Source organism: Nothoprocta perdicaria, unplaced genomic scaffold (assembly GCF_003342845.1).
Source record: "Nothoprocta perdicaria isolate Ctin4 unplaced genomic scaffold, notPer1 scaffold_0, whole genome shotgun sequence".
NCBI lineage: Eukaryota > Metazoa > Chordata > Aves > Tinamiformes > Tinamidae > Nothoprocta > Nothoprocta perdicaria.
The window spans coordinates 17,888,739-17,913,156 of NW_020454092.1; the positions used below are offsets into that span (position 1 = coordinate 17,888,739).

Consider the following 24,418-nt stretch of genomic DNA (forward strand, 5'->3'; position numbering starts at 1 on the left):
ATGAGCAAGCAGCACCTCAAATCTGCAGTTAAAATTGGTTTGTATCCAGGGCACATTAATCAAGTGCTTCTCTGAACAAGGAACAAATGGTAACATTTCCTGGTCACATTTTCAAAGCTATTTAGGCACAGTGCACACAGCACATGATGTTGTCTTTCTACATAGCCCTCTCAGAGGCTTCCTAGGAGAAAGGACTGTGGTCACCAGGATAGTRTTAATGACTGCATTTGCATATGTGCAGATCCCAAGGTCTGGGACATTCATGATCCCAAGGTCTGCAGGATGGGATTGCTGTTGTGCTGGCTGCTCCAGGGACTGAGACTTGGAAACATTTATTGAAGCACTTGGGTCTGAATTGCTTTGGCCAGTGGGTCTTGCAAACACCTCCTCAGGGGAACACATCCCATTGGAACACAGTGGAAGTCCTAAAGGTGCTTTTCAAAGTGTAAAGCAGGGATGAGAGTGAGCCCTGGCGCTTGCAGTGACCGGGCTCTGCTGCTCCTTGCTGGTACGAACCAGACTGTAGCCAAATGTCTTAAAGAGGCAGCCCCAGCCCAGAAAGAGTGTTTCTGCATGTCCAGATTACAACAGGGCAGAAATGAAATTGCTTTGAAACAAAAAAAAAAAAAAAAAAAAAAAAAAAAAAAAGCTTTATTGCAATTGCTATACTGCAACTGCTGTTAACTCCTGTTAATGCTACAGAGGCTACTTCCATCTCCAGATTTTAAAACAAAATTGCATATGGGAGGCAAACCAGCAGTCTCAAGGTTTAGCGTGGAGCTTGGCCCTATACCTGGGCTAGTGTATAAATGCAAGGGTTTGTAGCTACAAGCAGTAACAAATAACACAAGTGTTTTACAAGCAGCACTGATGCTGGAGCACAAGTATAAATCYGTGTCTGTTCCTAGAGAATAAGAAGTTTTGGGTTCTCTGGAAAAGGAGAATGAGTTTGGGATATGATTTTCCCCTTGCAGAGAAGGTGTAGAGCTTTTCTTTGAAAGACAGAAGGATGAACTGATGAATTTTTTCTTCTTTTTTTCTTGCTRAAGTAGTCACTCTGTCCTGATCAAGAAAACGATACTGCAAACTGGAAACAAAATGAAAGGAAGGTGCAGGCTGTATCCAAGGCCAATGCAAGGTGTGAAAGCCAGTTAACAAGGAGAGATGATCGCCTAAGGGTGTGTGGCGACAGGCTCTGGATTTCACAGCGCTGCAAGCCCTGRAAATGGTGCCCGTTAGCCCAGACATCCCCCTTGGGCCTGTCMCAAATGCCCTGTCTCCCGTTGCAGGGCCGCGCACGCCGGTGGGCAGAGGCRTCGCGGTCGGGCGGCTCCGGGGAGCAGGGCCGGTTCCTGCCCCGCCTGCCCCACTTGCTACATGCCGGGCCCGCGGGCATGTGAYATATAAGAGAGCACCGAGGCGGGCCGGGCATGTGGCGGCAAGCGGCCATGGAGGCGGAAGAGGCCCCGGCGYCGGCCAAGGTGTCGCTGCGGACGCCCAAGTGCTCGCGGTGCCGCAACCACGGCTTCGTGGTGCCGGTGAAGGGCCACGCCGGGCACTGCCGCTGGAAGCTCTGCCTCTGCGACAAGTGCGCCCTCATCACCGAGCGCCAGAAGATCATGGCGGCGCAGAAGGCGCTGCGGCGGCAGGCGCCCGACCCCCCACCCAGCGACGCGCCGGGCCCTGCGGCACCAGCCAACGGCCCGGGGGCGGCCAGCGGCCCCGAGCAGGGCGGCGCGGTGGCCAAGGGCACCCCGGCCGCTGGCGGCAGCGGCAAGAGCATGGCGCGCCGCGGGGCCCCGCTGCCGCCGTCCCCCGCCGGCGCTGCCCTCTGGGACTACGGTAAGGGCCGATCCTTGCTCTGCTTCCATCCCGCTGCTATTCCAGGCTTACCAGGGTGGGAGACAAAGCCAGCGGGAAGGAATTTGGGAGGGAAACACAGAGTGTTGTTGGCTGCGCCACGGCCAGCAAGGCACTCATGCCCATTTCCCTCCTGGTTTGTAATTTCCCGGACACATCAACAAGAAAAAGCACTGAGCAACAGCAAGGAAATGGCGAAGTCACTGCTGCACTTGCCCAGAGCGAGCGTTTTATGATAGCACCATAAAAGCAGGAGACCTTTTGGCCCTAATTCCTGCAGCAAAGGCTTAACTTGGCGTGGAGCACTGGGAGTAAAAGCGCGTTTGTGTTTAGGAGCTCGGCATAGKTTTTGCAGATGGAAAAGGTGTATGGTCTGTCACCTCTTAAATTGCTTCCTTTAATAGAGTCTTTCATGTGACTTGTCTAGTCTATTACTATTTATTATAGTAATTTCATACTATTACTGTTTTCTATAGTGGTTTTACGGAAATCCCTACAGACGGCAGCAGCCATTAGCCCAGCTCTCTGGAGGGCTGGCAGTCCAGAAGACAAAGAAAACGCTGGTCTGAGAAGCCTAGAGAAAAGGGTCATTTCAGACATCTCTAGTTCCCACCTAATCTGTTCCATTTATTCACCTTGGTTTCCTAAGGAAATGAGGCTTATGGTTCATGCTGGCTCTACATGTGCCTGTTAGTCTTTCCCTTAATAACATTTTTAACCTGTTGACCAATTTCAAGCAGGGTTAGAGGCAAACAGCAGAATGATAGTTCTGGTTTATTCCAGTAGGTTTATTACAGAAGCAAGCCTTCCACTCCTATATCAACAGCAGGATGTATAGACAAGAAAGGCTCTATTCATTTACATACAGTCCCTTTTTTTCAGACATCAGGGAAGCCACATTAAGAGTTCAGACACAAGATAAAAACTCAAAGGACTTTAATTAATTCTTGCACCTGCAACTCTCCCTTTGTGTCGAGGAAGCTAAAATTAGCTCTTCTCTGAAAATTAACTTTGGAAGTACAGATGGTACTGAATTTAGAGCTCTACAGTATTTCTATAGACCTTTTATGTTTCTGTTTAGTTTTAGTTTTAGTTTTAGTTTTGGTTGATTTAAGAGTCAAGGTAATTTATTTTCTCCTGCTGTTGCATATATACTTATATATGTTGCATATATATATGCATATATATGCATATATATGCATATATAACATATACATATATATGTTGCATATAAAAAGAAGACTGCAGTCAGGGCTTTACTAGGGACTGACTGACTTCCCAATGCATAAGGCAGAGGAGACTGCAGCTCATTCTGCAGTGTTAGGATTACTTGCTGCACCTTTTCTTAGTTTCTTAAAAAGATCACAAAAGAAATTCCCYGGGGTAAAAGTGAAACAAAAGGGCCAAATTGTCCTGGCTGGAATTTGACCCTGAAGCTATTTCTGGTGAATTCCACAGTGATGCTTTTAATTATTTCTTTCGAATTTTTTCCTAGCTCACCGAACTTTTCCTCCTGAATACGTGGTTAACCCTGAGTACTTGGAGAGAGAACCTCTGAAGGTCTACCCTGGGCGTTCTGGGGTGTATCCTTACCACCCCTTTCCCGTGGGATTTGCTATCAATCAGTCAGGCTGTAGGGGAGCACCATCACCTCCAGGGATATCCCTTCAAAGAGGCTTCCGACACATTCCCAGCAGCTATGGGCCCGGCAGTGCAACATCTCTGTCAGTAAGTCGTGGTCTTTTGGATTACCTTTGGAAATACTGTTCTCTTTATTTTCAGCTGCCTTCTTGCTGTTAAAGTAACCATGAAAAGTTAGCCGCTTATCAGTAACTTCACAGGATCTTGATACATTACACTGAAGAAAAAAAAAAGCAAATAGTAATGCTAAAAGTCTGACCTGAACCGCAAGTACCAAACCCATGCAGTTGTGAGGGGACAGGTTTTGTATTCAGACGCTTAAAGCTCCTGCTGATTTCCACAGACTTTTAGGAAGATGGCAACTGGTCACTATCATAGTCCTTTGTGCCAGCGTATGTGGCACAGATTGATTTTCTATTGGGAAAAGTGTTAAACAGAAAATTGAGATGGTATTGAGGGGAATGGACAGGTTTTGGAGGTAAGGGAAGTCTTTCAGGAGAACAAATCAGTATCACTAACCTAGACTCCTTGGCTGAGTTCAGCACTTTGCTTCAGTGCCTGTGAAAGCTGAGGGTGGCAAGTAAAATACCCAGCTGAGAGACAAACCAGGGCAAAGCCTGGCCCACACCTTCAGACCACAGGGAAGAGGCATGAAGCAAGATCCTAAATGACCTGTCAGCTGTAACAGTGTGTGTGGACACTGAGTTCCCTTCAGTGCTGTCAGTCCTCTTGCTTTAAACTGCTGGTGTCCAGTCTTTGTWGCACTCTTGGGCACATTACCAGATTTCCATCTGCCCTGAACACTGTTGATCAACTCCTGTTAAGACAGAGTGTTCTGCCTCAAGAGTACCAGATTTATTATGCTAGCACAGGAAACCTCCGTCTACATTTTAGGGGTTGCTGAAAGCAAAAGTGGATAGAAGCAGCCTGAGGCCCAGATAAATTACCCTGGACAGCTGGATATGGCTGCCCACATAGGTTGGGCATTCCTTCTTTAGGACATCACTGTCTGTGGTTTTGAACTCAGCTTTTTAATGGCCCTGGAACAGACAGGAAACTCTCATAACAGTTCAGTGTGTGACCTGAGACATGGGTGCATGCCCAGATTGAAGAGAGAAGTGCTCCTATTTTTCTGCATGAGTTTCGGCATGAAGAAGCCTAGGCCTGGGGGAAGTCTGTGTGCAGACCTGCCCCTCAGAATAGGGAATACAGTTCATTGGGCTTAGGGACCAAGACCCTGCCTGAAAACTGCCTGATCTGCTCAGTGCCAAGTGCTCCAGGTAAGTGATGAAGGTGAGGTGCCCTTGCTTAAACTATATGGTCTGATGAGACACCAAAACAGATGACAAGTACTCACAAGGGCAGTTTAAGCTCAGACATGGTCTGAGAAGCTGCTGTTTCTTGGTTCCTGCTTGTAGTGTGGACAGGCTGGGCACTTCTTAAGATGCACGTGGATTTGGCAGCACCTGACAGCACAACAGAGACAAAAACAGGACATTTACAGGTCAAAATCAAGTTTGAAATGAATACTGTGAACATGCTGTGCAGACAGTCTCTGATGCTTTATGTGTTTCTGCAGATTCCAGATGGAGGTGGAGATTTTCATCAAGGATATTACACTCCTCTGCCTCAGTTTATTCCACCAAGTTTCCTGCCAGGGATTCATTACGTTCCACCTCCTCTTCCAATCAATGTGTTGACTGAAACAACCAAGGAAACACGGGGTAAGCAAGTATGAGATGTGCCCGAAGAGTGCCATTTTTAACCTGGATTCAGCCCCTAAACTTGGAGGTGGAAGCCCTGAGAAACCCATTTGAGCTACAGTTCTTGGAGTTTAGAATATTTCAGAATATTTCAGAATATTTAAGGTTGGAAGGGACCTCTACAGATCATCTAGTCCAACCTTCCTGCTCAAGCAGGCACACCTAGAGCATGTGGCACAGGGTGGCATCCAGGCGGGTTTTGAAGACCTCAAAACCCACATCTTGGAGTTTCAGGACTGAGATCCTGGACATGCCAGAATGGCTTGCAAGCTAGTGCAAGCTCTGGGTAGGGCTGACCTAGGGAAAGCAATCTGGCKTCCGGGGTCTCTAGCTGACAAGCACCAGCATCTCATGCAGAGAGAGAGGTCCCAGGACTCGGGCTCATTCCAGAGTGGGATCTGCTGATGTTCACAAAATGAAAATATTTTTCTAAGCACCCAGTTTGCTGGATTAAAAAAAACAAAAATATTTGGGTCTCCTGCAATTTAGACTAAATGTTAAAAAAATGCAGACTAACACCATCAGCAATATGGAATTTCTCACTCACTTGTAAATCCTACATTTTAACTGATAGAAATAAGAGATAGAGTCTTGAAAATTATCTTGTTGATACTGCATTTCACAATATTTTAGATTTTTGGTATAGATAAGTTTTTTTACTCTTTGGGTCTCTTTTCTGTATTGGGTCCACATGTGGCTGTATCTATAATTATATTCTAAGTTTTTCATTTTTTTTGCAGCTAGTTGTGACCACAAGAGGGTAGAACTGCTCAAAAATTAACCAGAAGCACTGGATGAGTGAATAGTCTGTTTTATTTTAAATTCTTTTGGAAAATAGAGATATATAAATAGGGCACTTTTTTTCACTTTTGAGACATGGAAATAAGAAGTTGTACATATGACTGTTTACCAAATTGCTGTCATCACCCAGTGAAAAATCAAATTTGCATAAGAAGGAGGAGTGTAATTGTCTCATTTGAATTTAAAAACTAGCAATTGTGGTTAAATATGTGGGACAAGATATAAACTGGGTATTTTTTTTTTTAGCCTGGCTTCTCATGAAGATAAGGCCACTGCAGTCTCATTTTGTGTGTCAGTTCCTCATAACATGAAGCCAAGGAAAATCAAGCTTGGCATGGAGAGGATAAGGGAAATAGGAAGACTATGGCAGCTTGGAGGGTGAATAGACATTGTGGAAATGTGAACTTGTTTAGAGATACTGATAAATGTGTCAGGATTTTAACTCAGTGTTTAGAAGATAGTGGGGGCCTGGAGGTGCTACAGGATTTGCTCAGTATGAAGGGCAGAGAGGAAGGTGAGGATTGGCAGGCAAAACAAAGTGGACACAAGGATCAATGGGYTTTGTGGTCCAGAGAGGACAGAAGATCCTGTCAGAAGCTAGTGCAGTGGTAGAAGGCTGTATGTCATCTAGAGAGATGCAGGTATAGAATCATAGAACCATTATGGTTGGAAAAGACCTTCAAGATCATCAGGTCCAACCGTGACCCATCACCACCCTGCCTGCTAAACTGTGTCCCTAAGCACCTCCTCAACATGTTTCTTGAACTCAGCCAGGGATGGTGACTCCACTGCCTTCCTGGGCAGCTTGTTCCAGTATGATGTGGGGAGTGTGGAACTTGGAAGGAATTGGGGCAGTGGGTAGAAGGAGGCACATGGAGGGAAGTGGAGGTATGTACCATGAGGAAAAAAGAAGATCCAGCACTGTATTGGTGAGAGAGAGGTCCTAGTGGCCAAATAATCATGAAAATAGGCAACTGATTAGAGAGGAGTCGTCAGAGCACCCCTCATACAGAGCAAAATGCCACTTAGTGACCTCAGCCCTTATTACACACAGGGAAAACCACCACCCAGGCACAGAGCCTTAGGAAACAGTGCATCCTGTGTCCCTGTGCTCAGAGAACAGCCCCATTCTCTTGGTATGAGGGAAGAAGCACAAATTAATTCCACAACATTGTAATATTTTTGCTTCAGGATATGTAGAAATTAGCTGATTGTGACTCAGTGAAAGGGGGGCATATTTTCTGCATGAGGTGTTATACAAAATAGCAGTCAAAGCAGAAGATACAGATGAAGAGAGAAGCTACAGTGAAACTAAGAAATCTTTGATTCTGTTTTTCGAGACACATCTTGAAAAAAAGGGGAAAGGTGTAACCTTTAGTGCGTAATGCCATCGTGTTGTGTCTGTTTTCCCGAGAAAGGAACTGATTCAAACCTGCCATTAGACATCTTGTCTCCCAAAAGACCTCAAATTGAGGCAAAATGGGCTCTCTGGCAAAACAGTTACAGGAAAATGGTTATAGAAAACTAGTACTGGTGGGAAGAAATGTCTGTGATCTCTTGATCTCTGCCTCAGAATGGAATCTGTGATGAAGACAGATTTAAAAGAAAAAACAAGACTTCTCTTAAAAAGTTTTCCCAAGGCTAAGAGCAGCTGCTAGAAGAGTTTGAGTCAATAGTTGACTTGCAGCTGAATGATTGAGGTCAGCTAGGTTTACAATAGTGATTTGAAGTACAGGCTGTGTGGTTATGCAATTTCATGCCATATTCACTAGCAATGATATGGAGATTTTACAAAATAAATGCAAGGTATGTCCAGTATGGCTACCAGCATAGCATCTSATTGCAGGTTACTGGCTTTCTAAAAGAAAAAGCCATGGAAAAAAAATCCCCCAAATCTCGTTCTCCATGCGAGGAAAATTGCAAACCGGAAAAATGCAAATCTCCAGTTGGATTTCAGGAGGTGATTATTCAGTCAGTCAAGGCCTTTGTGAATTCAGAGGGTTCAAAACGCATTGCATAAYCCCACTGCTGTTCAGTGAGCAGAACAGTTTGCCTTGTACTTCTATTCCAGCCCAGCTTGCCATCTTGAAGCCCTCTTGCTGCATTTCTTTAAGCATGGCTGGAACAACAATTGCCATCTGAAGGGCAGTATCTTTGGAGAACTGTAGCTCTTCATGTCAACCACCTTTGAATTATCTGAGTTGAAAGACTGCATTTACAAAAGTAATTTTGCATTGATTGTTTATCTCTGGAAATGTGATTGACATGGTGTGCAATGCAAATTGAAATCAAGATGGGGGTGCTTTTTGTTTGTTTTTTTTTTCTTTTATTTACTTGTTTTTAACCTTGTTTTCTGTTCTTGTCCTTTTTTTTTTCAGCTACAGCAGCTGACAGTCAGGATTCAGAGGTGGGCTGTGAACGTGCCCAGCTGTCTTGCCCGGAAGAAACAGACAGAGATCAAACTGCATACCCTAAAAATTAAATGGCCTGGAGAAGACCTGAGTAGCAGGCAACACTGTTTTCACTGCTGAGGGGATTATTGATTAATAGGGGTGTAGAGCAACACTTAATTAAGTAACACTTAATGAGCAGCCACATCAGCTGGAAGGAGATCAGTTTTCTGCATCACTTTATGATCATGTTAGAGCTATCAGCATCACAGCTCTACCCTTCCTCCTTAAGCAGGAAGAACCAGCAGAAAATTACAACTCTAAGGGCTGGTTCCGCTCTTGAGGCTGCCTCATACCTCTCTGCCACACACACTCCGGGTAGCCTTCTCCTGCTCACAGCAGTGGTCAGAAATGTGTTGTTTCTATATCTATTTGCTGTAAAGAAAACCTGGTTCTGAGGAAGTTCTGAGTTAAGTGATGCAGTGCCCAAAGATGGGGTAAGAGAGCATGGAAGACAGTCTGGATGCTGATTGACATGACTGATCAGGAACATGATTCCTTGGCGGTCCTCACGCAGAGGCAGTAGCAGATATTTGGTACACTTGTCAAGGAGGGATTGAGAGGGATTTGTGGAAAAGCCTGATCATCTCTGCTGAAATCCAGTACCTCCTCACTGTTTTTCAGGTTAACTGCCTTTAGGGCATCTTCCCTTCAGGTAGGGGATAGACTATTTGGAATCACCTCTTACTACACAGGATTTTGAGTGCCTGTGATGGTTTATACATTATTTCTATGATGCTTAACTCAGTACAACTGAATAAACACTGCTCTTTGATTCTGTAGGACTCAGGTGGGCAGCTAAATGCCAAGATTGGAAGTGTACTGAGGTTGGAAGTGTACTGTGGTGTATCAGAAGAGTGGGAGAGAGAGACTAGGAGGCTCTAKTGCAAAACACCATTTAGAATGGTAATTAGCTAAACCCATAAATGTTGTATTTTTCGATGATAATGTTTAGATAAAAATGAAAGGTGCTTACCTCTACTGTTTAGCTGTAAGGAACTGTTTTGTATTAAGTGAATCTAGTTGTTAATGTTTGAATAACTTTAGGAGAACTTTTGAATAATTAAAAATGATATATTAAATTGTTCATACAGTTTTGATGATATGAGGCTTGTGTATCTACATGTAAGTTTTCTAGGCAAATTTCAGATGATCTCCTGAACAGCTGTGTGTAACAAGCCTGACTGCAAAGAGATTTAGACTTCAGTATTTTTCTCCTACATCAACTGCTGCTGTAGAGGTGAGAAATAAAAATATTCTTCTTTTCTGTTGCTTACAGTAATAATCCCTTGCTCAGTGCAAGATATAAAGGAATAGTATTAAGCTGAAAAAAACAGAGTACCTAAAGGTAGTAGATGATCTGCTGGAATGTTTCCCCTCTGGGATGACTTGCGGCGCACAGACAGGGCTTTTCAGGGGCAGTGAGTAGAAGGGGCACACTTAAAATTGCCAGAAAGAGAAACTAAAAAACACATGTACCTGTAACAAATAATCTGATGTAGAACTTGTTAAGTACTAGATTTACAACAGATTGCAGCTCCCAMGAGTGTCCAAACCTTCTCTCAAAAATTGCTGTGTGCTTGGGAAAGTCTGAATACTTCTTAAAGGTGTCTGAATGGAGGTAAAGCTATTTCAAAATAAAATCATCTTTGAATTGAAACACCAGCAACACCCACAAAGCAGGTTCTTCTGTGGATGGAGTTATATAACATAATGATTTAAGGAAATTGTAATGCACGAGACTGAACAGTTGAATAGTCTCTTTCCCAGATATTTTTCCAAAGTCATAATCGGTGTTGCTTTACACTCTTTAAATCTCAAGATGGACTCCAGCCCAWTTCACTGACTGTAAAGCACAGTCATTGCAGGTATTCTGCATATATACTGTCCTTTTTTTTTCTCCTTTTGCTGTGCTTCCAGTGTCTGCTTCCAGATTGTCAAGCCAGACTCTTGGCCTTTCTCTTCCTCCATGTCTTGGAGCCATCTATTAGTGAACCAAAACCTTTGCTTTGGGTTTGGATCATGATATSGTTCTCTGGTAGGACTTGTGCATTGCTGCAGGTCAGTGTTCATCTCAAGAGGGATGAAGTAGCTTTAGAGAGCAAAAAGGCAACTAATCTGAATGAGGAAAAGCGACAGCTGCTTTAAAGAGGAGAGCCTAACACTGGACTCTTCAGACTAGAGCGGAGAAAGTTGAGATGAGAAACTGTCCAAGTTCTACAGCACTGTGAACACTGGGTCGAAGTAAATGCAAAACTATTATGAAAATTTGTTATGATAGACCTAYTTCCATACACATCCAGGGCAAGAAGGTGGCTGGGAACAGGGCAAATCATGCCTAGCCAACCTGATTGCCTTCTGTAATGCAATGACTGGCTCTGTGGAGAGGTGAGAGCAGTAGCAGTCACCTTCACTTTGGCAAGGCTGTTGAGATGGTCTTCCATGGTACCATTCATCTGGACTCAAAGAAAGTAGCTGTCAATAGTCTAAAGCTTAGTAACTGCTGGGCAGTTAAAATTGGCTTTCCTTGTAGGTAATTGTTTGGTGTCATCTTCAGATTTTTACATTTGGAGAAAATTGTCCCCAAGTTATTTTGCACTTAACTTTATCTTGAAAGATTAATTAATTGGTAGAACCTGAAAGTTTGTAACTCCCCAGCCAACAGGGAGGATTATTTTAGGTTGGTATGACAGGTTTCCATTCTTCCATGTTAGGCTCAGCTTGCTGTTTTTAACCAAGGGAAAAAACGTGCCTTTACAAGTAGTATTTTCATATTGTGTGCCTAAAGACTTCCAAGCAAATAATTTTAATTCCAAACTTAGTGCCAACCAGTGTTTCCAGTGATTAAGCTCTGTGATCTCTTCTGACTCCATTTATTTAAATAAATTACTTAGGGTTTATGAAATCATTTGGATTGAAATGGAATGATTTGGATTGGACCAGTCAGTTGGTCTTCCAATCTAAATCAACCTAGATTTTTTATTTTATTTTATTAAGGCTGAAGCCACGTATAGTTTGGTCAAATTCATAAAACTAGAGGACAAAAAGGAAAGTTAGCTATGACATCTGCTCCTGAAATCTTTCCACATGCAAGCTACTGCTGACTTCAGTAGTAATTCTGCATATAGCATTTACATCATCATTATTACTTGATTTCTTTCTTCAACTGCTTTGCTGAATAGCTCTGAATTTCTGAAGATGTGGTTCCTAATGTCTGACACTTCTTTCAGTCCTCTGTCCTCACTGCAAGCAGCTGGGTCATCACAGAACAAGTATTATTTGTACGCTGAAGGAGAAAACCTAAAATTAGTAGCCAGTTCTTTAAAGCTTACTCACACCACTAATTTCATTGCTTCCACTGGAATTATTTGTAAGGGTACAGAGCTGACATGTTAGTTAGGTATGCAAGCTTAGGCTCCAAGTTTTACACAGAGGTGTCTGTGACACTGTCCAAAACCTCAGATTATTGTAGATTTGCATTTTCTGCAGGAGCTTTGGAAAAAAAGAAAACAAACCCAAGGGATTCTAGAAGGATCACGTAATATGTCCATTCTGCAAGCATATGTGAGACTCATTTGTCATTGCCCCAGAGCAAACTGCAAGATGTTAGCATTCTGTGGTATTGCTTTCTACATCTGGACTGAAGCAGGTTTTCGTATGACAGTAATTATAATATTAACTCTCACTAGTTTTTTTTTTTTTCCTTTTCTTCTTGGAATTAGATGCGCCCAATTGGAAACCTCTGAATCCACAGCAAGACTATAGTTGTTTTTTCCACATTAATRAGTAATTAATTTTGAACAGAGATCCAAAGAAATATTTAACTGCCTACCAATAAAGTCAGTTTGCTGCAAACAAAATTCTCCCTCCCCTTAAAAAAATAATTTTCGTGACAGAAAAATTATGATGTGAAACATACCTACTTTGGAACAGTGGAAACTTTAATTAAATCATTCTTATGGGCAAATAGGTCTGATTTTCCTATTTTTGCCCTGTATTTTACTACTGCAATATTAGCATTAGTCACAGAGACTCTACTCTTGCCAAAATGTAGAAGAGGAATGAAATTTAGAGAAAAACCTTGTGGAATCTAGTCCTGAAATGGGGGTGTATCTGTGTATTTGGTTGTAGCCATCATGGGAGCACCAGATTCCTCACAGTTGGCCAGACCTTGATGTGTCCATTCATCCCCAAACCCCATGCATTTTACTTGGCGTGAGTATCCTCAAGGTCTGTCTTGTCAGACACGAGCAAGGTGTGCAGCAACTAGGCTAGAACATTTATGGGGGAAAAAAGAGCAAAAAAAACCACAGCAGGTTTATCGTCTTTTATTTGTAGCATGTACGACTTTCCTCTTGTTTTCCCCTGTTGTCCTTCCAACTTGCATTTCTGATCTTGGCCTCCTCAGCTGTGCAACATTAATGGTGAACTTGCTACTGGCTTTGTAGCAATCCGGCTCTAATTATACATCAGTTCTGATCTCACATTGCCTTCACATTTATTTCATGCAACTGTCTTTAGTGGAAGCATTTCTGGTTTCATTTACTAATTACTTTCAGCATTTTATAGTCCTAATGGTACAATCTACTCAAAGGTGTCCAAGCCACATAAGCTAGGACAAATCCAAAACATTTATTTTTACAAAATGTGGTTTAAATAACAACCACATGCAGAGTTCCCTGGGAGAACCTTTCTTATTTTTTTTTTCTGTTTCCCATTAAGAAATGTGTTCTTTTGATCAAGGTGCAAGTGGACTATTTTTTATATTTTTCATTAGTAAATATGCAGTTACATTCTAATAATTCAGAAGTCCGATGTACCTGCAGATAATTGGTTTTTTGTTAATTTTTTTTTTTTTACATTCCCTTCCTCATTTACCATCTCACATTTTCAAATGGGGATTTTGAGGATTCATGGGATTTATTACTCTTATTTTAGAACAAGACTTAATGAGGTTTCTACCACTTTGGATAGCAGGGCCAATATAGAAACTAATCACTTTCTCTCTTGAAGTTACATTAAATAATAACAGAAAACCACCTTTCTAGCCCAAATCTTATACTAACATTGGTAAAAATGCAATCCATGGCTAAGCTACTTTTTRCCTTTCCTTGGTCTTTCACCCAGGTCTCAGTGTGCAGCAGCCCGTACTCTATTAAGTGTGACCTGGCCTCATTCTTCCCCCTGCTTTGGCGCTTGCAGAGAGACTTCTGCTGAAGACCAGTTTTCCCACAGTGTTCACTCAGCATCCCAACTCGTTCACATCTTTAGTAAGATCTTGTTTCAATGTATTAAGGTATTTTGTCTCAAATTTGGATTTTCCTGCAGATGGATACCAGCACACTTAACACTCCTTCACCTCCATAGAAGAGAAGAAATTCACTTTGAGGTATCAGAACAACCTGGAAAGTTGATTTTGACCAAGTAAGATGCTACCAGCACATTTTATGTTTCAAGGACTGGGAAAGGCAAGAGGGTACTGACAGGATGCTGTTACCTCAAAATATAATCCCAAAGCAGGTCAGGACTGGCTCTTCCCTAGCATCTCATAGCTGCGGGTGAGTCTCCAGCTCCTCTTGGACTCTTGGGCTGCTTTCTGATACCAGGTGCCACATGGGATCTCAGCGTTGCCCCGACAGTGCAACAGGTCCTTGTCGGTGGCATGCAGGAAGAAAAACACCCCTCAGTGTTTGGCCTCATGTTGGCTCGTACTCTAATGTGTGCTTTTGAACACTTGCATAAACAGTAAACAACTGCAATTTAAAATAGAATTTTAGAAGGCATTTATAACCTCTTTCTTCCTGATGTAAACCAACCTGTACAGCTGGCTAAGCGTTAAAATTCTTGCTYTCAGGATATTTTTGCCATTTTCAAAAAGTCTCAATTTAGCTTAAAAACAACAAATGAAAACACTTAAGATCTAAGCATATACATATATACATATATTTGAAGCAATTCAGCACATTTTGTTTTGGTTTTGGATTACTTGGACTTGCATTTGTTGACTAAAAATTAGGCCAAATGTTAGCCCTGTGAAGCTTATGTTTATTTGTGTTGAACCTAATCTACAAGAATATTCAAGGTCAAATGAAATTTGACCCTTCCAGACCAATTTAACACCATAACAAAGGCTGAATCAGTTTGATTTGTTTGCACCAATTTCCCAGTACCAAGTTTCCAAAGAGAAACTTGAGAACAAGACAGTTGACCAGCGGTGCAGATTATTAACAGGGTTTCTGTTAATCAAACCTAAGGCAAGTACACAGATTCTCTAATAGAAATGGAAGCGAGTGCAATGAAGACATCGCTGGAGTGAACATGGTCTCTCCCATGCACTAGGTCAGYAGAGAGGGTAGTTACTGCCCTTGGTGTCAGAATACGCTAGTTGACTGGAGCTCAGGTCTTGCCTTTTAGGACAGGCACATCTACATCTGTCTGCTAAGGAACTGSTGCCCTAAGAAAGGGCAATATAGTGAAAATAATGCCCTGCAGGGCATCTCCAGATATTTTGTTGTGGGGGCCTGAGTGATACTTATTTGGTCTTCTCTCTACGCATGTTCAGCATTGGCTGGTGCAGTCTGTCCTATATTTAACACGTGATACCATCAGTTTAAGATGGCCTTGTTCTTGGGGACTTCCCTGCTCTGAGAGAATGAGGAAACAAAGAACATTTGTGGAAAAAGAACCAGAGTGTGAAATGATGAGAACTCTGGTCGAGAGAACCAAAAGAAAGGGCTAAAACCCAGAGCCTACAAAGAACAAATGGAGACTACCTAGCAGTCCCAAGAACAAATTTATTTAGGATTGCACCAGTCTGCTTTGCAGCTTACGGTATTTCAGCTATGGTTTTCTAAATGTATATACATGATTCATTCAAGCAAGGAAGTTCTAGAAAATGGACTTTGTCTAGGTTAGACACAAGACTTTCTTCCTTCAAATGTGACTGCTTTTATGCCTGACAAAATTGAGAGCCACAGGTTAGAGAAATGTAACTTGACTGAGAAAGGAGAAATGTGCATAGAAGGGAACTGTGCTTGGATAGCATTAAACTGGGCTAGTATTTAATCCAGTCACATCAGCTCCTCTTAGAGAGGCATGGTGCTCAAACTGTAGTTAATACCAAAACAGCAAACAGGGCCAGATCTAAGTYACAGAAGGATTCTGTAGAAGTGTCTTTTAAGAGGGAAAGCAGGAATAGTCATTCTGAAAGTGTCTGGTTACATTTTTTTGCTATGAACTGTGATTTAAGTYGTTGGTTTTGGAGTGTGACTGTGGCTGGCAAGTATGTGGAGCTCTGATTTAAACAAGAATGTTGCCGTGTGTAGCAGCTAAGGTTTTGGGGAAGGGATTAGTAAACCTCTGTGCACATTACTGCTCTGTTATCTGCTGGAGAAAAGGGTATGTACACTCCTGCCTGGGTTCWAATTTTGCTCTGTGTTTCTGTAGCAGGGATATGTCACTTCTGGAGGAAAAGGTTTATGAGCTTACAAAAGCAGCCACGAGGTCAGATCTTCTCTCATTGTAGTAACAAATCTATTTGTGGATTTGTGGTGCATAGGATGTTYTTGTGTTTTTAGAAATAACAACTGGTAGTTAAAGGAAGCAAATTCAAAGCTCTAATATGTACTTCATAAAAAATTCCAGTGCTTCTGTGGGGAAGTAAAAGGGAAGATGGAAGTCTAAACACAAAGAGTGAGAAATGTGTATAGGTAACAGCCAGAAGGGTAGAGCCTCTGTCAGGAGGGCTGGAGTCCTCCCACAGCACCGAGCTGTGCCGTGGTGGCCCTGTCTGCTGTCCCTGCTGARCCTTGGCCCCAGTCTGGCCTCACGAAAGCAGATGAAAAGTGACACGTGAGAGACAGCCTCAACACGCAGAGCAAGTGTCCTTCAGGACACAGGACACTTTCAGAGGCTCAGGTAAGGCAGGTAATCTATCTGAGTAGGAGACTGACTTCCTCAGGTCTAGTTTGTAGTCTAACTTTATTTTTATTTAGGATGTGATGAAATTTGAAGACCTGTCAAAATCAAATGGTCTCCGTTTTGGGGGGAATGTACAGAAAGAATATGGAGAGAATCCTGGGGTGTACCTCAGAAAGCAGTTTTGTTCCTCCTGCTTTCTATTACACTTTCATATTGTGTGTGCGTGTGTGTGCTCTATTTTTTTAAAAAACCTTTAAGTTTTAAATCCATGTAATGTGCCTGACCAAAACTGTGACTAATTTAGTATCACAGACTAGTTTTAGTAGTTTTAGCTAAATAGTTTTAGTGTCACAGACTTCAATGACGTTGGAGGAAGCTTGTCTCAACTAAAGATAAAAATATTTAGATGAAAATTCCTAGATGCAGAGAGCAAACACTTGGCAATGTCTGGAATCAAAAAGTGTGAGACCTATCGGTACAAAGAATATACTCTAGTTGAGATAGGTGACTCTTTTTTTTTAATTCAAACATCTATTATGTTGCTTAAAGACTCTGGAATATTTTGTCATGTTTTCCAACCTTGTTGAATTGACTTAAAGCGTAATCARCTTAAAACAAATAGAACAAAACCCTCGTCTAATAAATGTCAGTTCCATGCTGACTGGAAAGAAAACATGGTGTTCCTGCCCTGTCACCCTGGTGCTTATGTTGAAACACAAAGTCCCCAATCATACAAATGGAACAAACCCTTCCACTGTTCACCTTTTTCCCCATGTAACCAGGCAAGTATGTGATYGTGTGAGCAATACAAGAAGTTGGATTTTTCCTTTATTTATGTAGTAACCTTATCACACACCTCGCTGAATGACCTGGTAATGGTTCAGCAGAAGACGGCTCGTGATGGACYGTGTCTTGCAGGGTAGTGGTGCTAGAGAATGGATGGGACTGAGCTGCATAAGGGCACATCTGGGTGCCACTGAGGACATTTCTCCTGGCCCCATCAGGAGCTGAGCCCTGGAGCTGAAGGGAGCCTCCCATGTGAGTGTGTGGGAGATCCGGGGGATTCCCTGTCCTACAGCGTGTCCTGTCTCCTTCCTTCTTTGGAACCTGTATCTGAAGAAGCACTCGTGCTTGGTTTAGCTGGAGTGGATCCTTAGGGACTGAATGGTTGCAGACAGCCCAGGCTGTGGTGGACACCGTATTTCCTCATTTCAAAAGTGCAGGGCTGAGTAGCAAATGAAGCCTAATTTTGTAAGCTAGAAAGGAAACTTTCCAGATGAGCATGTTCTACTCTTGGGTTTAACCTCCTGTCTCCCAAAACCTCACTGGTTTTCTTGTAGTGACAGGCAGGACCATTTGCTGCCTTGCTGTCATAAAAGAGTGTTTAAGTGCTGTAGGTATCCTGCTGCTTTCCTGGTTTTCCTTTCAATGCAACTCAAAACTTCCATAGAAAAGCTAATATCGGCCTTCACTTGCACACTTTTGTCTCATTCCCTGCTTTCTTCTATGCTCCGTGCTCTCTATTTAGACAATAAAAGGACCAAAGGGAAAACAATGTTTCTTTATATTAGAAGTTCAGTGGCCTCACATGTCAATATTTCTTTTCCCCCTATGCACTATGACTTAGTTTATTTTTTTAAACACTTTGGCTTCTTTTAAGGAGATTCGAGTTCCAGAGCAAACCAGTTTGCACGACGTGCGCAGCTTCATGTTGCACTGGACTGATGGCATTTGTTATGTCTACCAGCTGATAGAGTTTTCAGAAAATATTTAGCCAGTAATGCGACCCTCCCATGTCTTCTGTTTTCACTGCAAACATGCAATTAATCACCCTAATTACCCAGAAGCCCGAGTGATTATGATTAAAAAATAATAGTAATAATAACAAAATGGTGACGTGGGTGGCTGCTAGAGTGCAGGAGATGAACTTTCAGCACACCCATGAACCTGCCACGTGGCCGTTTGCTTTGGGCCAGGGACCCTGGATGTGGCACTTGCTGGGTGTCACATAGTGCAGCCACCGCAGGTGCCACCAGCAGCTCCCTGGGCACCAGCACATCAAAATGTTTCCTGGTCCAGGGCTACCAGAAAGTGCTACCTGTCAAATAACAGCACGAGAAAAAYGTGGAGAAACAAGAGTACGTTCTCCTAGAATATGTTTAGCAAAGATTAAAGTTGTCGTTTGCAAGATAAGTGTCATTAGCAACATAAGCTTTCATAAGGCATATGTCAATAGTTCTGATTCACAAAAATACTTGAAACTGAAAACAGTATAATTTTTTCCCCCTCTTTCAAGTCATTCTCATGCCAGGAGTTTGAGTCTATAGTAAGTTTGCCTTGTTGGGCAAATGTGCTCGTGTCCCATTAAAAATCTCTGGAGATTTTTATGCTCAGGGAGAGCTCTGCACTTCCAGGGCTTCTGCGAGGCTTCACCATGAAGACTCAGCCTTGGAGACAGTAAACCCACCATCGTCTCAGTATCTTTTGTTTAGCAGCAGGTAAGATTTCCAAAACAATGCAAGCAGTGGGCTTTTATATAGCTTCCAAGAGACACCTTGGGGAGTTTACATTGCTCTATAAGAAATAAAAACAGGACAAGGGTTCCTGGAATATCTCTGCTTAGCAAATATGGGCCAACTAATAATTGCAGTAGTTTGAGGTTGGCAGAAGTCAAAGTGTAAAATAATCTTTATATATTGTTCATATATATACTATTTATGTATTTATACAGTATATATTTTATATAGATATCTTTATATATCTTATGGTTTTTTTTCTTCTGAAAACAGTTTATTTCCTTTCACTTGCAGTCTGACCTAGCTGTATGCAGCTAGCCAGGCAGCTGACAGAAAACAATGGATTATATCATTATAGATATTCCCCTTTATGTTTTAAGGGAAAAATGAACATGTCACCTATCCAAGTAAGTATTTAAGAAGTGCTGTAGCCTAGAAAATGCTAAGAAGGACAAAACAGGTGCCAGTTAATTCTGTATACTTTGGATTAGATTTCAGCTGTAGTCAGTGCCAATTATAAAACTGAATGGAGTGACACAGTATATTAAGGAACATGATTTGTCATATTGTGTCAACATTGCTGGCATTTTATATTTCTAGAGGCAGCAGCCTTGAGCCAACTCATCTAAAGTGCCCCAAAATCTCATTTAACACGTCAGAAAGAGCTTTCATTGTTAATTCTCCAAGTATGGAAGAAATGGACATTGTGACCGACACGTTTTGACATTCATAGCAGGGCTAAACCCTCTTAATGCTGGGATTTAGCTTGTTACAAGCAAATAAGGTCTGAAGCCAGCTCTGCTAGAGAGAGCAGTTCATTGCATTTGTCACGCTGATGGAAGGAGCATTTAATGGAAACAGTATGTAGATGTCTTCAGACATTTTCTGACCTGTTAATTAAACAAACAACTTGGGGCAGAAATACAGAGTTTTTAAGAGCAGCCCCCAAGCCATACACCAAAGCCATCATTTACTGGAGGGCAACTGTTGTCTGAGCACATCCTGTTTATTTTATGCCACTTCTCTGCCCTGCGTTGCCCATGGTCAGGACTTTATCTGTGTATTTGATGGTCCATGGCCGTGGCAGTGGCACTGCCTGCAGCTTGGGCTGCTCTGCCCTTTTTGTGCAGCCCGGGAGCTGCTTAGGCTTCAGTGCCGCTCGTCCCAGAGCTCGCTTTTCTGGAAAAAGCAGGAATTCGACGCTATTTATTTGATGTAACAATATTTTGAGACTTTGAGGTGCAAGCCCACCCTGACAAAACCACGAGGCAGCAGGAAGCAGAGCTGGGGGAGCTGGGCCACCTTCCTGGGCCCTGTGATTTAGGGCTGGCCCTGGGTGATTAGCTCAGAGCGACATGACTGGGGAAGAGCAGCAATGAGAATAAATTGTGCAATGCCACAGACTGCCCTGTTTAGGTTTTGGGGGGCCAACCTGCTCCCCATGGCACTGCTGACATCCCYGCGCAGCAGCAGAACAGTCTGTGTTCTTGGCTAAACTTACTGTAATTGGATACTCTTTTTAAATTTCTCTTTTAATTAAGAAGATAAAGTCATTTTGGCTGCAGTAAAATGTAAAAACAATATTTTACAATGAGGGAGAGATGTATGACATGCCTGACTTTTTTCTTATTACACTGTTCTTACACAACTCATTAGAGGATCTAAAAGCCCATTATATTCTGAGCTAAGCTTGATCGCAGTGTTTCTCCTATATAATATTCTATAAATTTTATAAAAGAAAGAAACACTAGACTAAATTAATGTTCTGAAGCAGTTTGCAAATGAGGACTAGGACTATGATTGCTGCATTTTATGAAAAATGTTCTAAAATGTTATTTTACATGCTATCCTCAGTCAAGGCTTATTTGAAGAACAAGATTTTGACAGCAAAAGTAAATTCACATAATTATCTGCATAATGCTGGATATGTTTTGTTATGATGGTTTAAATTACCGTCATCTTTTCAGCATCTCTCAAGGCRTGAAAGAAGGCTTTCTTCAGTGCTTTTCAGCACAACCAGTTTGGCATATTGAAATACCAGCTATATTTTCTAGGATAATTTTCTTACCTAGCAACTATTTGCAAGTGCAATGAATATTAGGAAGCTCTGGAGCTGGATTCTGCCACCTGCATGCCCTCAGTGTGCAAATTGTTCCACTGAAGCCCATCTATCTCTTTGCATGAAATAATTTTGTGAGCCACAGCATGAAATRTCCTAAGTTAGTACTCTGAATACGTTTTGTGCTCATGTATCTACTCCAGGTAGAAAAGCGAGGGGAAATTTCAGACAAAAGAGAGAAAAAGCCCATAATCCTCATTAACTTTTATGTCATTATTGAAATTTTTTAACAATCTGCCACATGACAGTGAGCAGGAGTCTTCCCTTCCATGTGCTCCTTKAAATCAAGATTGAATGAGGCCTTTGGTTTGAGGATTTTTTACTGAGTTTTCATTACTTTTTTTCATCACTCTGTTATTTTTTTGCTTGGCTGAAAGGAAGAAGCTGGTTGTAGTCAAAACTCTGTAATTAAATGCTCTCTGACACAAACTGTTACGCAGCGGGAAGACCTGGCAAGGAGTGAGAGGCTTCACTGCTCAACACTTGTGCTTGAGCACAAGCTGGGAATTGGGATTGGGAGCACAATCTTGGGAATCTGCCTGTGCAGTGAATGAACCCAWACGCTGATGGAGTCACCTCAGATCCTGCGTTTACTGCAGCTACTGAAGTTTCCTCTGAGTTTCTGACTCCGTTCATACAACTGAGCAGCCCTGCCTGCGTGCACAGCAGTTGGGAATGAGCTGCTCATGTGTGGATTGTTTATTTTGTTTTATTTTATTTTATTTTATTTTATTTTATTTTATTTTATTTTATTTTATTTTATTTTATTTTATTTTATTTTATTTTAGTCAGAAATTGTCTGAGTTCTCTTGCCCACCCTAAGGGGAGCATCCCTGCTGCAGGCCAGTGGCTCTCCATTGCTCGTGCACCCCATGGACTCATGAGAAATTGCTCTTGCTGAAATTTTGGAGGCTGATATTGTGATTTGCTGTGTGTTCTGCGGTGGTGCCGGTGGTGCCTGTGAGTAACTGGAAAAAAAGAGTCAGAGTTTGGGGTGCTCAATCCAAGTCAATCCTCCTCCGTGTTAGCTTCCAAAGTAAAACTTGAGGGGTATTTATAGCTCTATTCGGCATGTAATATCCAATAAAAGGTCACTGGGCAGCATAACGCCAGTTAAAAMAATAAAGGCAGTAATTAATTGACAAGATGTTTTCACTCCGGGTTAGTCTGCCAGAACGTAGCTCTACCTGGAAGATATGAACGGTCTTCCCTCGCTTCCTTCCATACTGCCCAGTTTTAGCACTTCTGAAGCTTCGCTTAATCTAGAGATTATTGCTGAGCTAGTTTGAGATTGCGATGTGAAAATCTCCAGATTATATATGATTTCTTTTTGGGGTCTTTTTACATTAATATCAGCCTGCTAGACCTGGAGCAGTTGATCTAGGACAATTTCTGATGTACAGCTACTACTAACTCATGTTTAAATGCTGTCTGATAGCACATTGATCAAGGAAAGCTATTGGTTACACATCACAAGCTTCCACATCCCAGTTCCTGAGCAATATCCCCGTGGTCTCTGTAATCCTCTTGTCCATCTCGCTTGTGCTATCTTTAAAATGGGAATCATTCTTCCTGTGGGGTTCTCTATTTCCATTTCCAAATCCAGTGGAGGCCAATGATGTCCCTTCATCAGCAAGGGAATATTAAAAATGTAGTTTTGGAGAAGTTTGGCAGTGTGATCGCAGACAAATCAGGCTGCACATGAGGAGCACTGTATTGCTTTTGGCTGCTGACAGCTGCCCATAGTTTGGGAGTAATTAGTCCACCAGCATGGAGTAATTAGTCCACACTTGTCATTAACACAAAGAGCAGAGGATTAAGATGGTGCAGGGCAGGTCCAGCTGCAGTGAACAAGGGGAGATGTCCTGAGCAAGCTCCTTCCCAAAGGGCAGGTGGGCTCGGGAAGGAGGGAAATGCAGGAGCTGGGGGTTATGCTGCTGTTAGCTCTTTTCCAGATTGTGTTAGTTTGCATAGCTGACTGTTGCTGTTATTTTTAAGTGGGTGTTTTAAGATGAGACTAGGCAGCGTGAAATGACAGGGTAGGTGATCCTGAAGCGCATGTGTGCTCATCTATAGAAATAATCATTTAAAACAATTGCCGAGGACTTCCAAACTCGCAGCTGGTGAAATCATCAGACAAACATCAGTGCTGTTCTCCCGCAGTGCTTTCGTGCGCTGCCACGTCTGCCCCTTATCAAATGCTTAGCGAGGGGGAAAGAAGGGGCTATGAGGAAGGAGGATATGAATGCGCAGTGCTGGAGATGCCTTGAGGAGCAGCTTTGCTTCTCCCTGCACCAGCAACACGGGCACTGCCCAGCGCTCCCACACGTGTCTCCTGTCCGGCCAAAACCCTCCCCGGCCGCTGGGAAAGAGAGAAAAGTGGTTGAGAAAAAGAGTTTCTTTGTTACTCTTCACATATGAATAATGTTAATAATTATTAGGGGAGTATTGAACACAGGCAGTGCGAAGACAGCGCGTTGAGTTGGATCATCATGGTCTGCAGCTCACATTGTGAACATCAAGTGTTTCCCATTAGCAAAAAATCCAGAAGTGAACTKGAGAATTAATATTCAACATATATTACCCTGAAATCAATCCTAATTTTAATTAAATAAGCATAAGCAGGTGGCTGAAAATCAGATCTGAAGTCTTCAGTAACGAGCACCATAACCAGTGAGATACCGCATCAGGGTTTGTAATTCATTAACAATCCTGGGAGAGAGCATATAAAAGTGATGGCTCCTATTTTGGAAGGGAAGCTGAGGAGATGTTGGCAGAGAGGCACGGCCGGGGGGATCCCCCCGTGGCAGCTACGAATGCAACTTGGCCGGCGAGCGAGGTAAGGGGGTCCCCAAAGGGACCCCWGTCCTGCTGCCTGTGGCCACACGCTTTGGGGACAACCTCTTGTCACTGAGGCACCAAAAGTTCCGCAGGAACTTGAGGAAAAAAATCTTAGCAGTGAAGGTGCCAGAGCCCTGGAACAGGCTGCCCAGAGAGGCTGTGGAGTCTCCTTCTCTGGTGAGATGAGCATGAATTTGCCATTTTTACTGTGCTTTTTGTTGGGATGCTGAGCAAAGGCAGATGCGGTTAGTGCAGCCACTGCGGTGCTTGGTGCAGGGCGCCCAGCACACGGCCCAACACCGATGGGACAACCCAGCACCTCCTGTGGGAATTGTTGCTGAGGGGCTGGAAATGGGAACAGGAAGGATTCTCTCTGGGTTGGGGAACCTTTCTGGAACTTCCAACAGTCAGAGCTGACTTCAGGTAGCTGCTTCAGCACATAAATTCACCCAGTTTAACTTTGCCATTAAAATTTAAATTAAATTCGGGGTGGGGGAAAGACTCAGA

At 42.7% G+C, this 24,418-nt stretch overlaps 1 protein-coding gene across 1 annotated transcript; it reads left to right on the forward strand.

The window, feature by feature from the left end:
- The first annotated feature begins 1,448 nt into the window (after positions 1–1,448).
- DMRTB1 (DMRT like family B with proline rich C-terminal 1) lies at positions 1,449–10,011 on the forward strand. The gene is made up of 4 exons (XM_026035851.1): positions 1,449–1,842; positions 3,356–3,588; positions 5,081–5,225; positions 8,444–10,011. Exons 1-4 carry the CDS (start codon positions 1,449–1,451, stop codon positions 8,545–8,547), a joined length of 876 nt encoding a protein of 291 aa, XP_025891636.1. The 3' UTR covers positions 8,548–10,011.
- Positions 10,012–24,418: the final 14,407 nt, after the last annotated feature.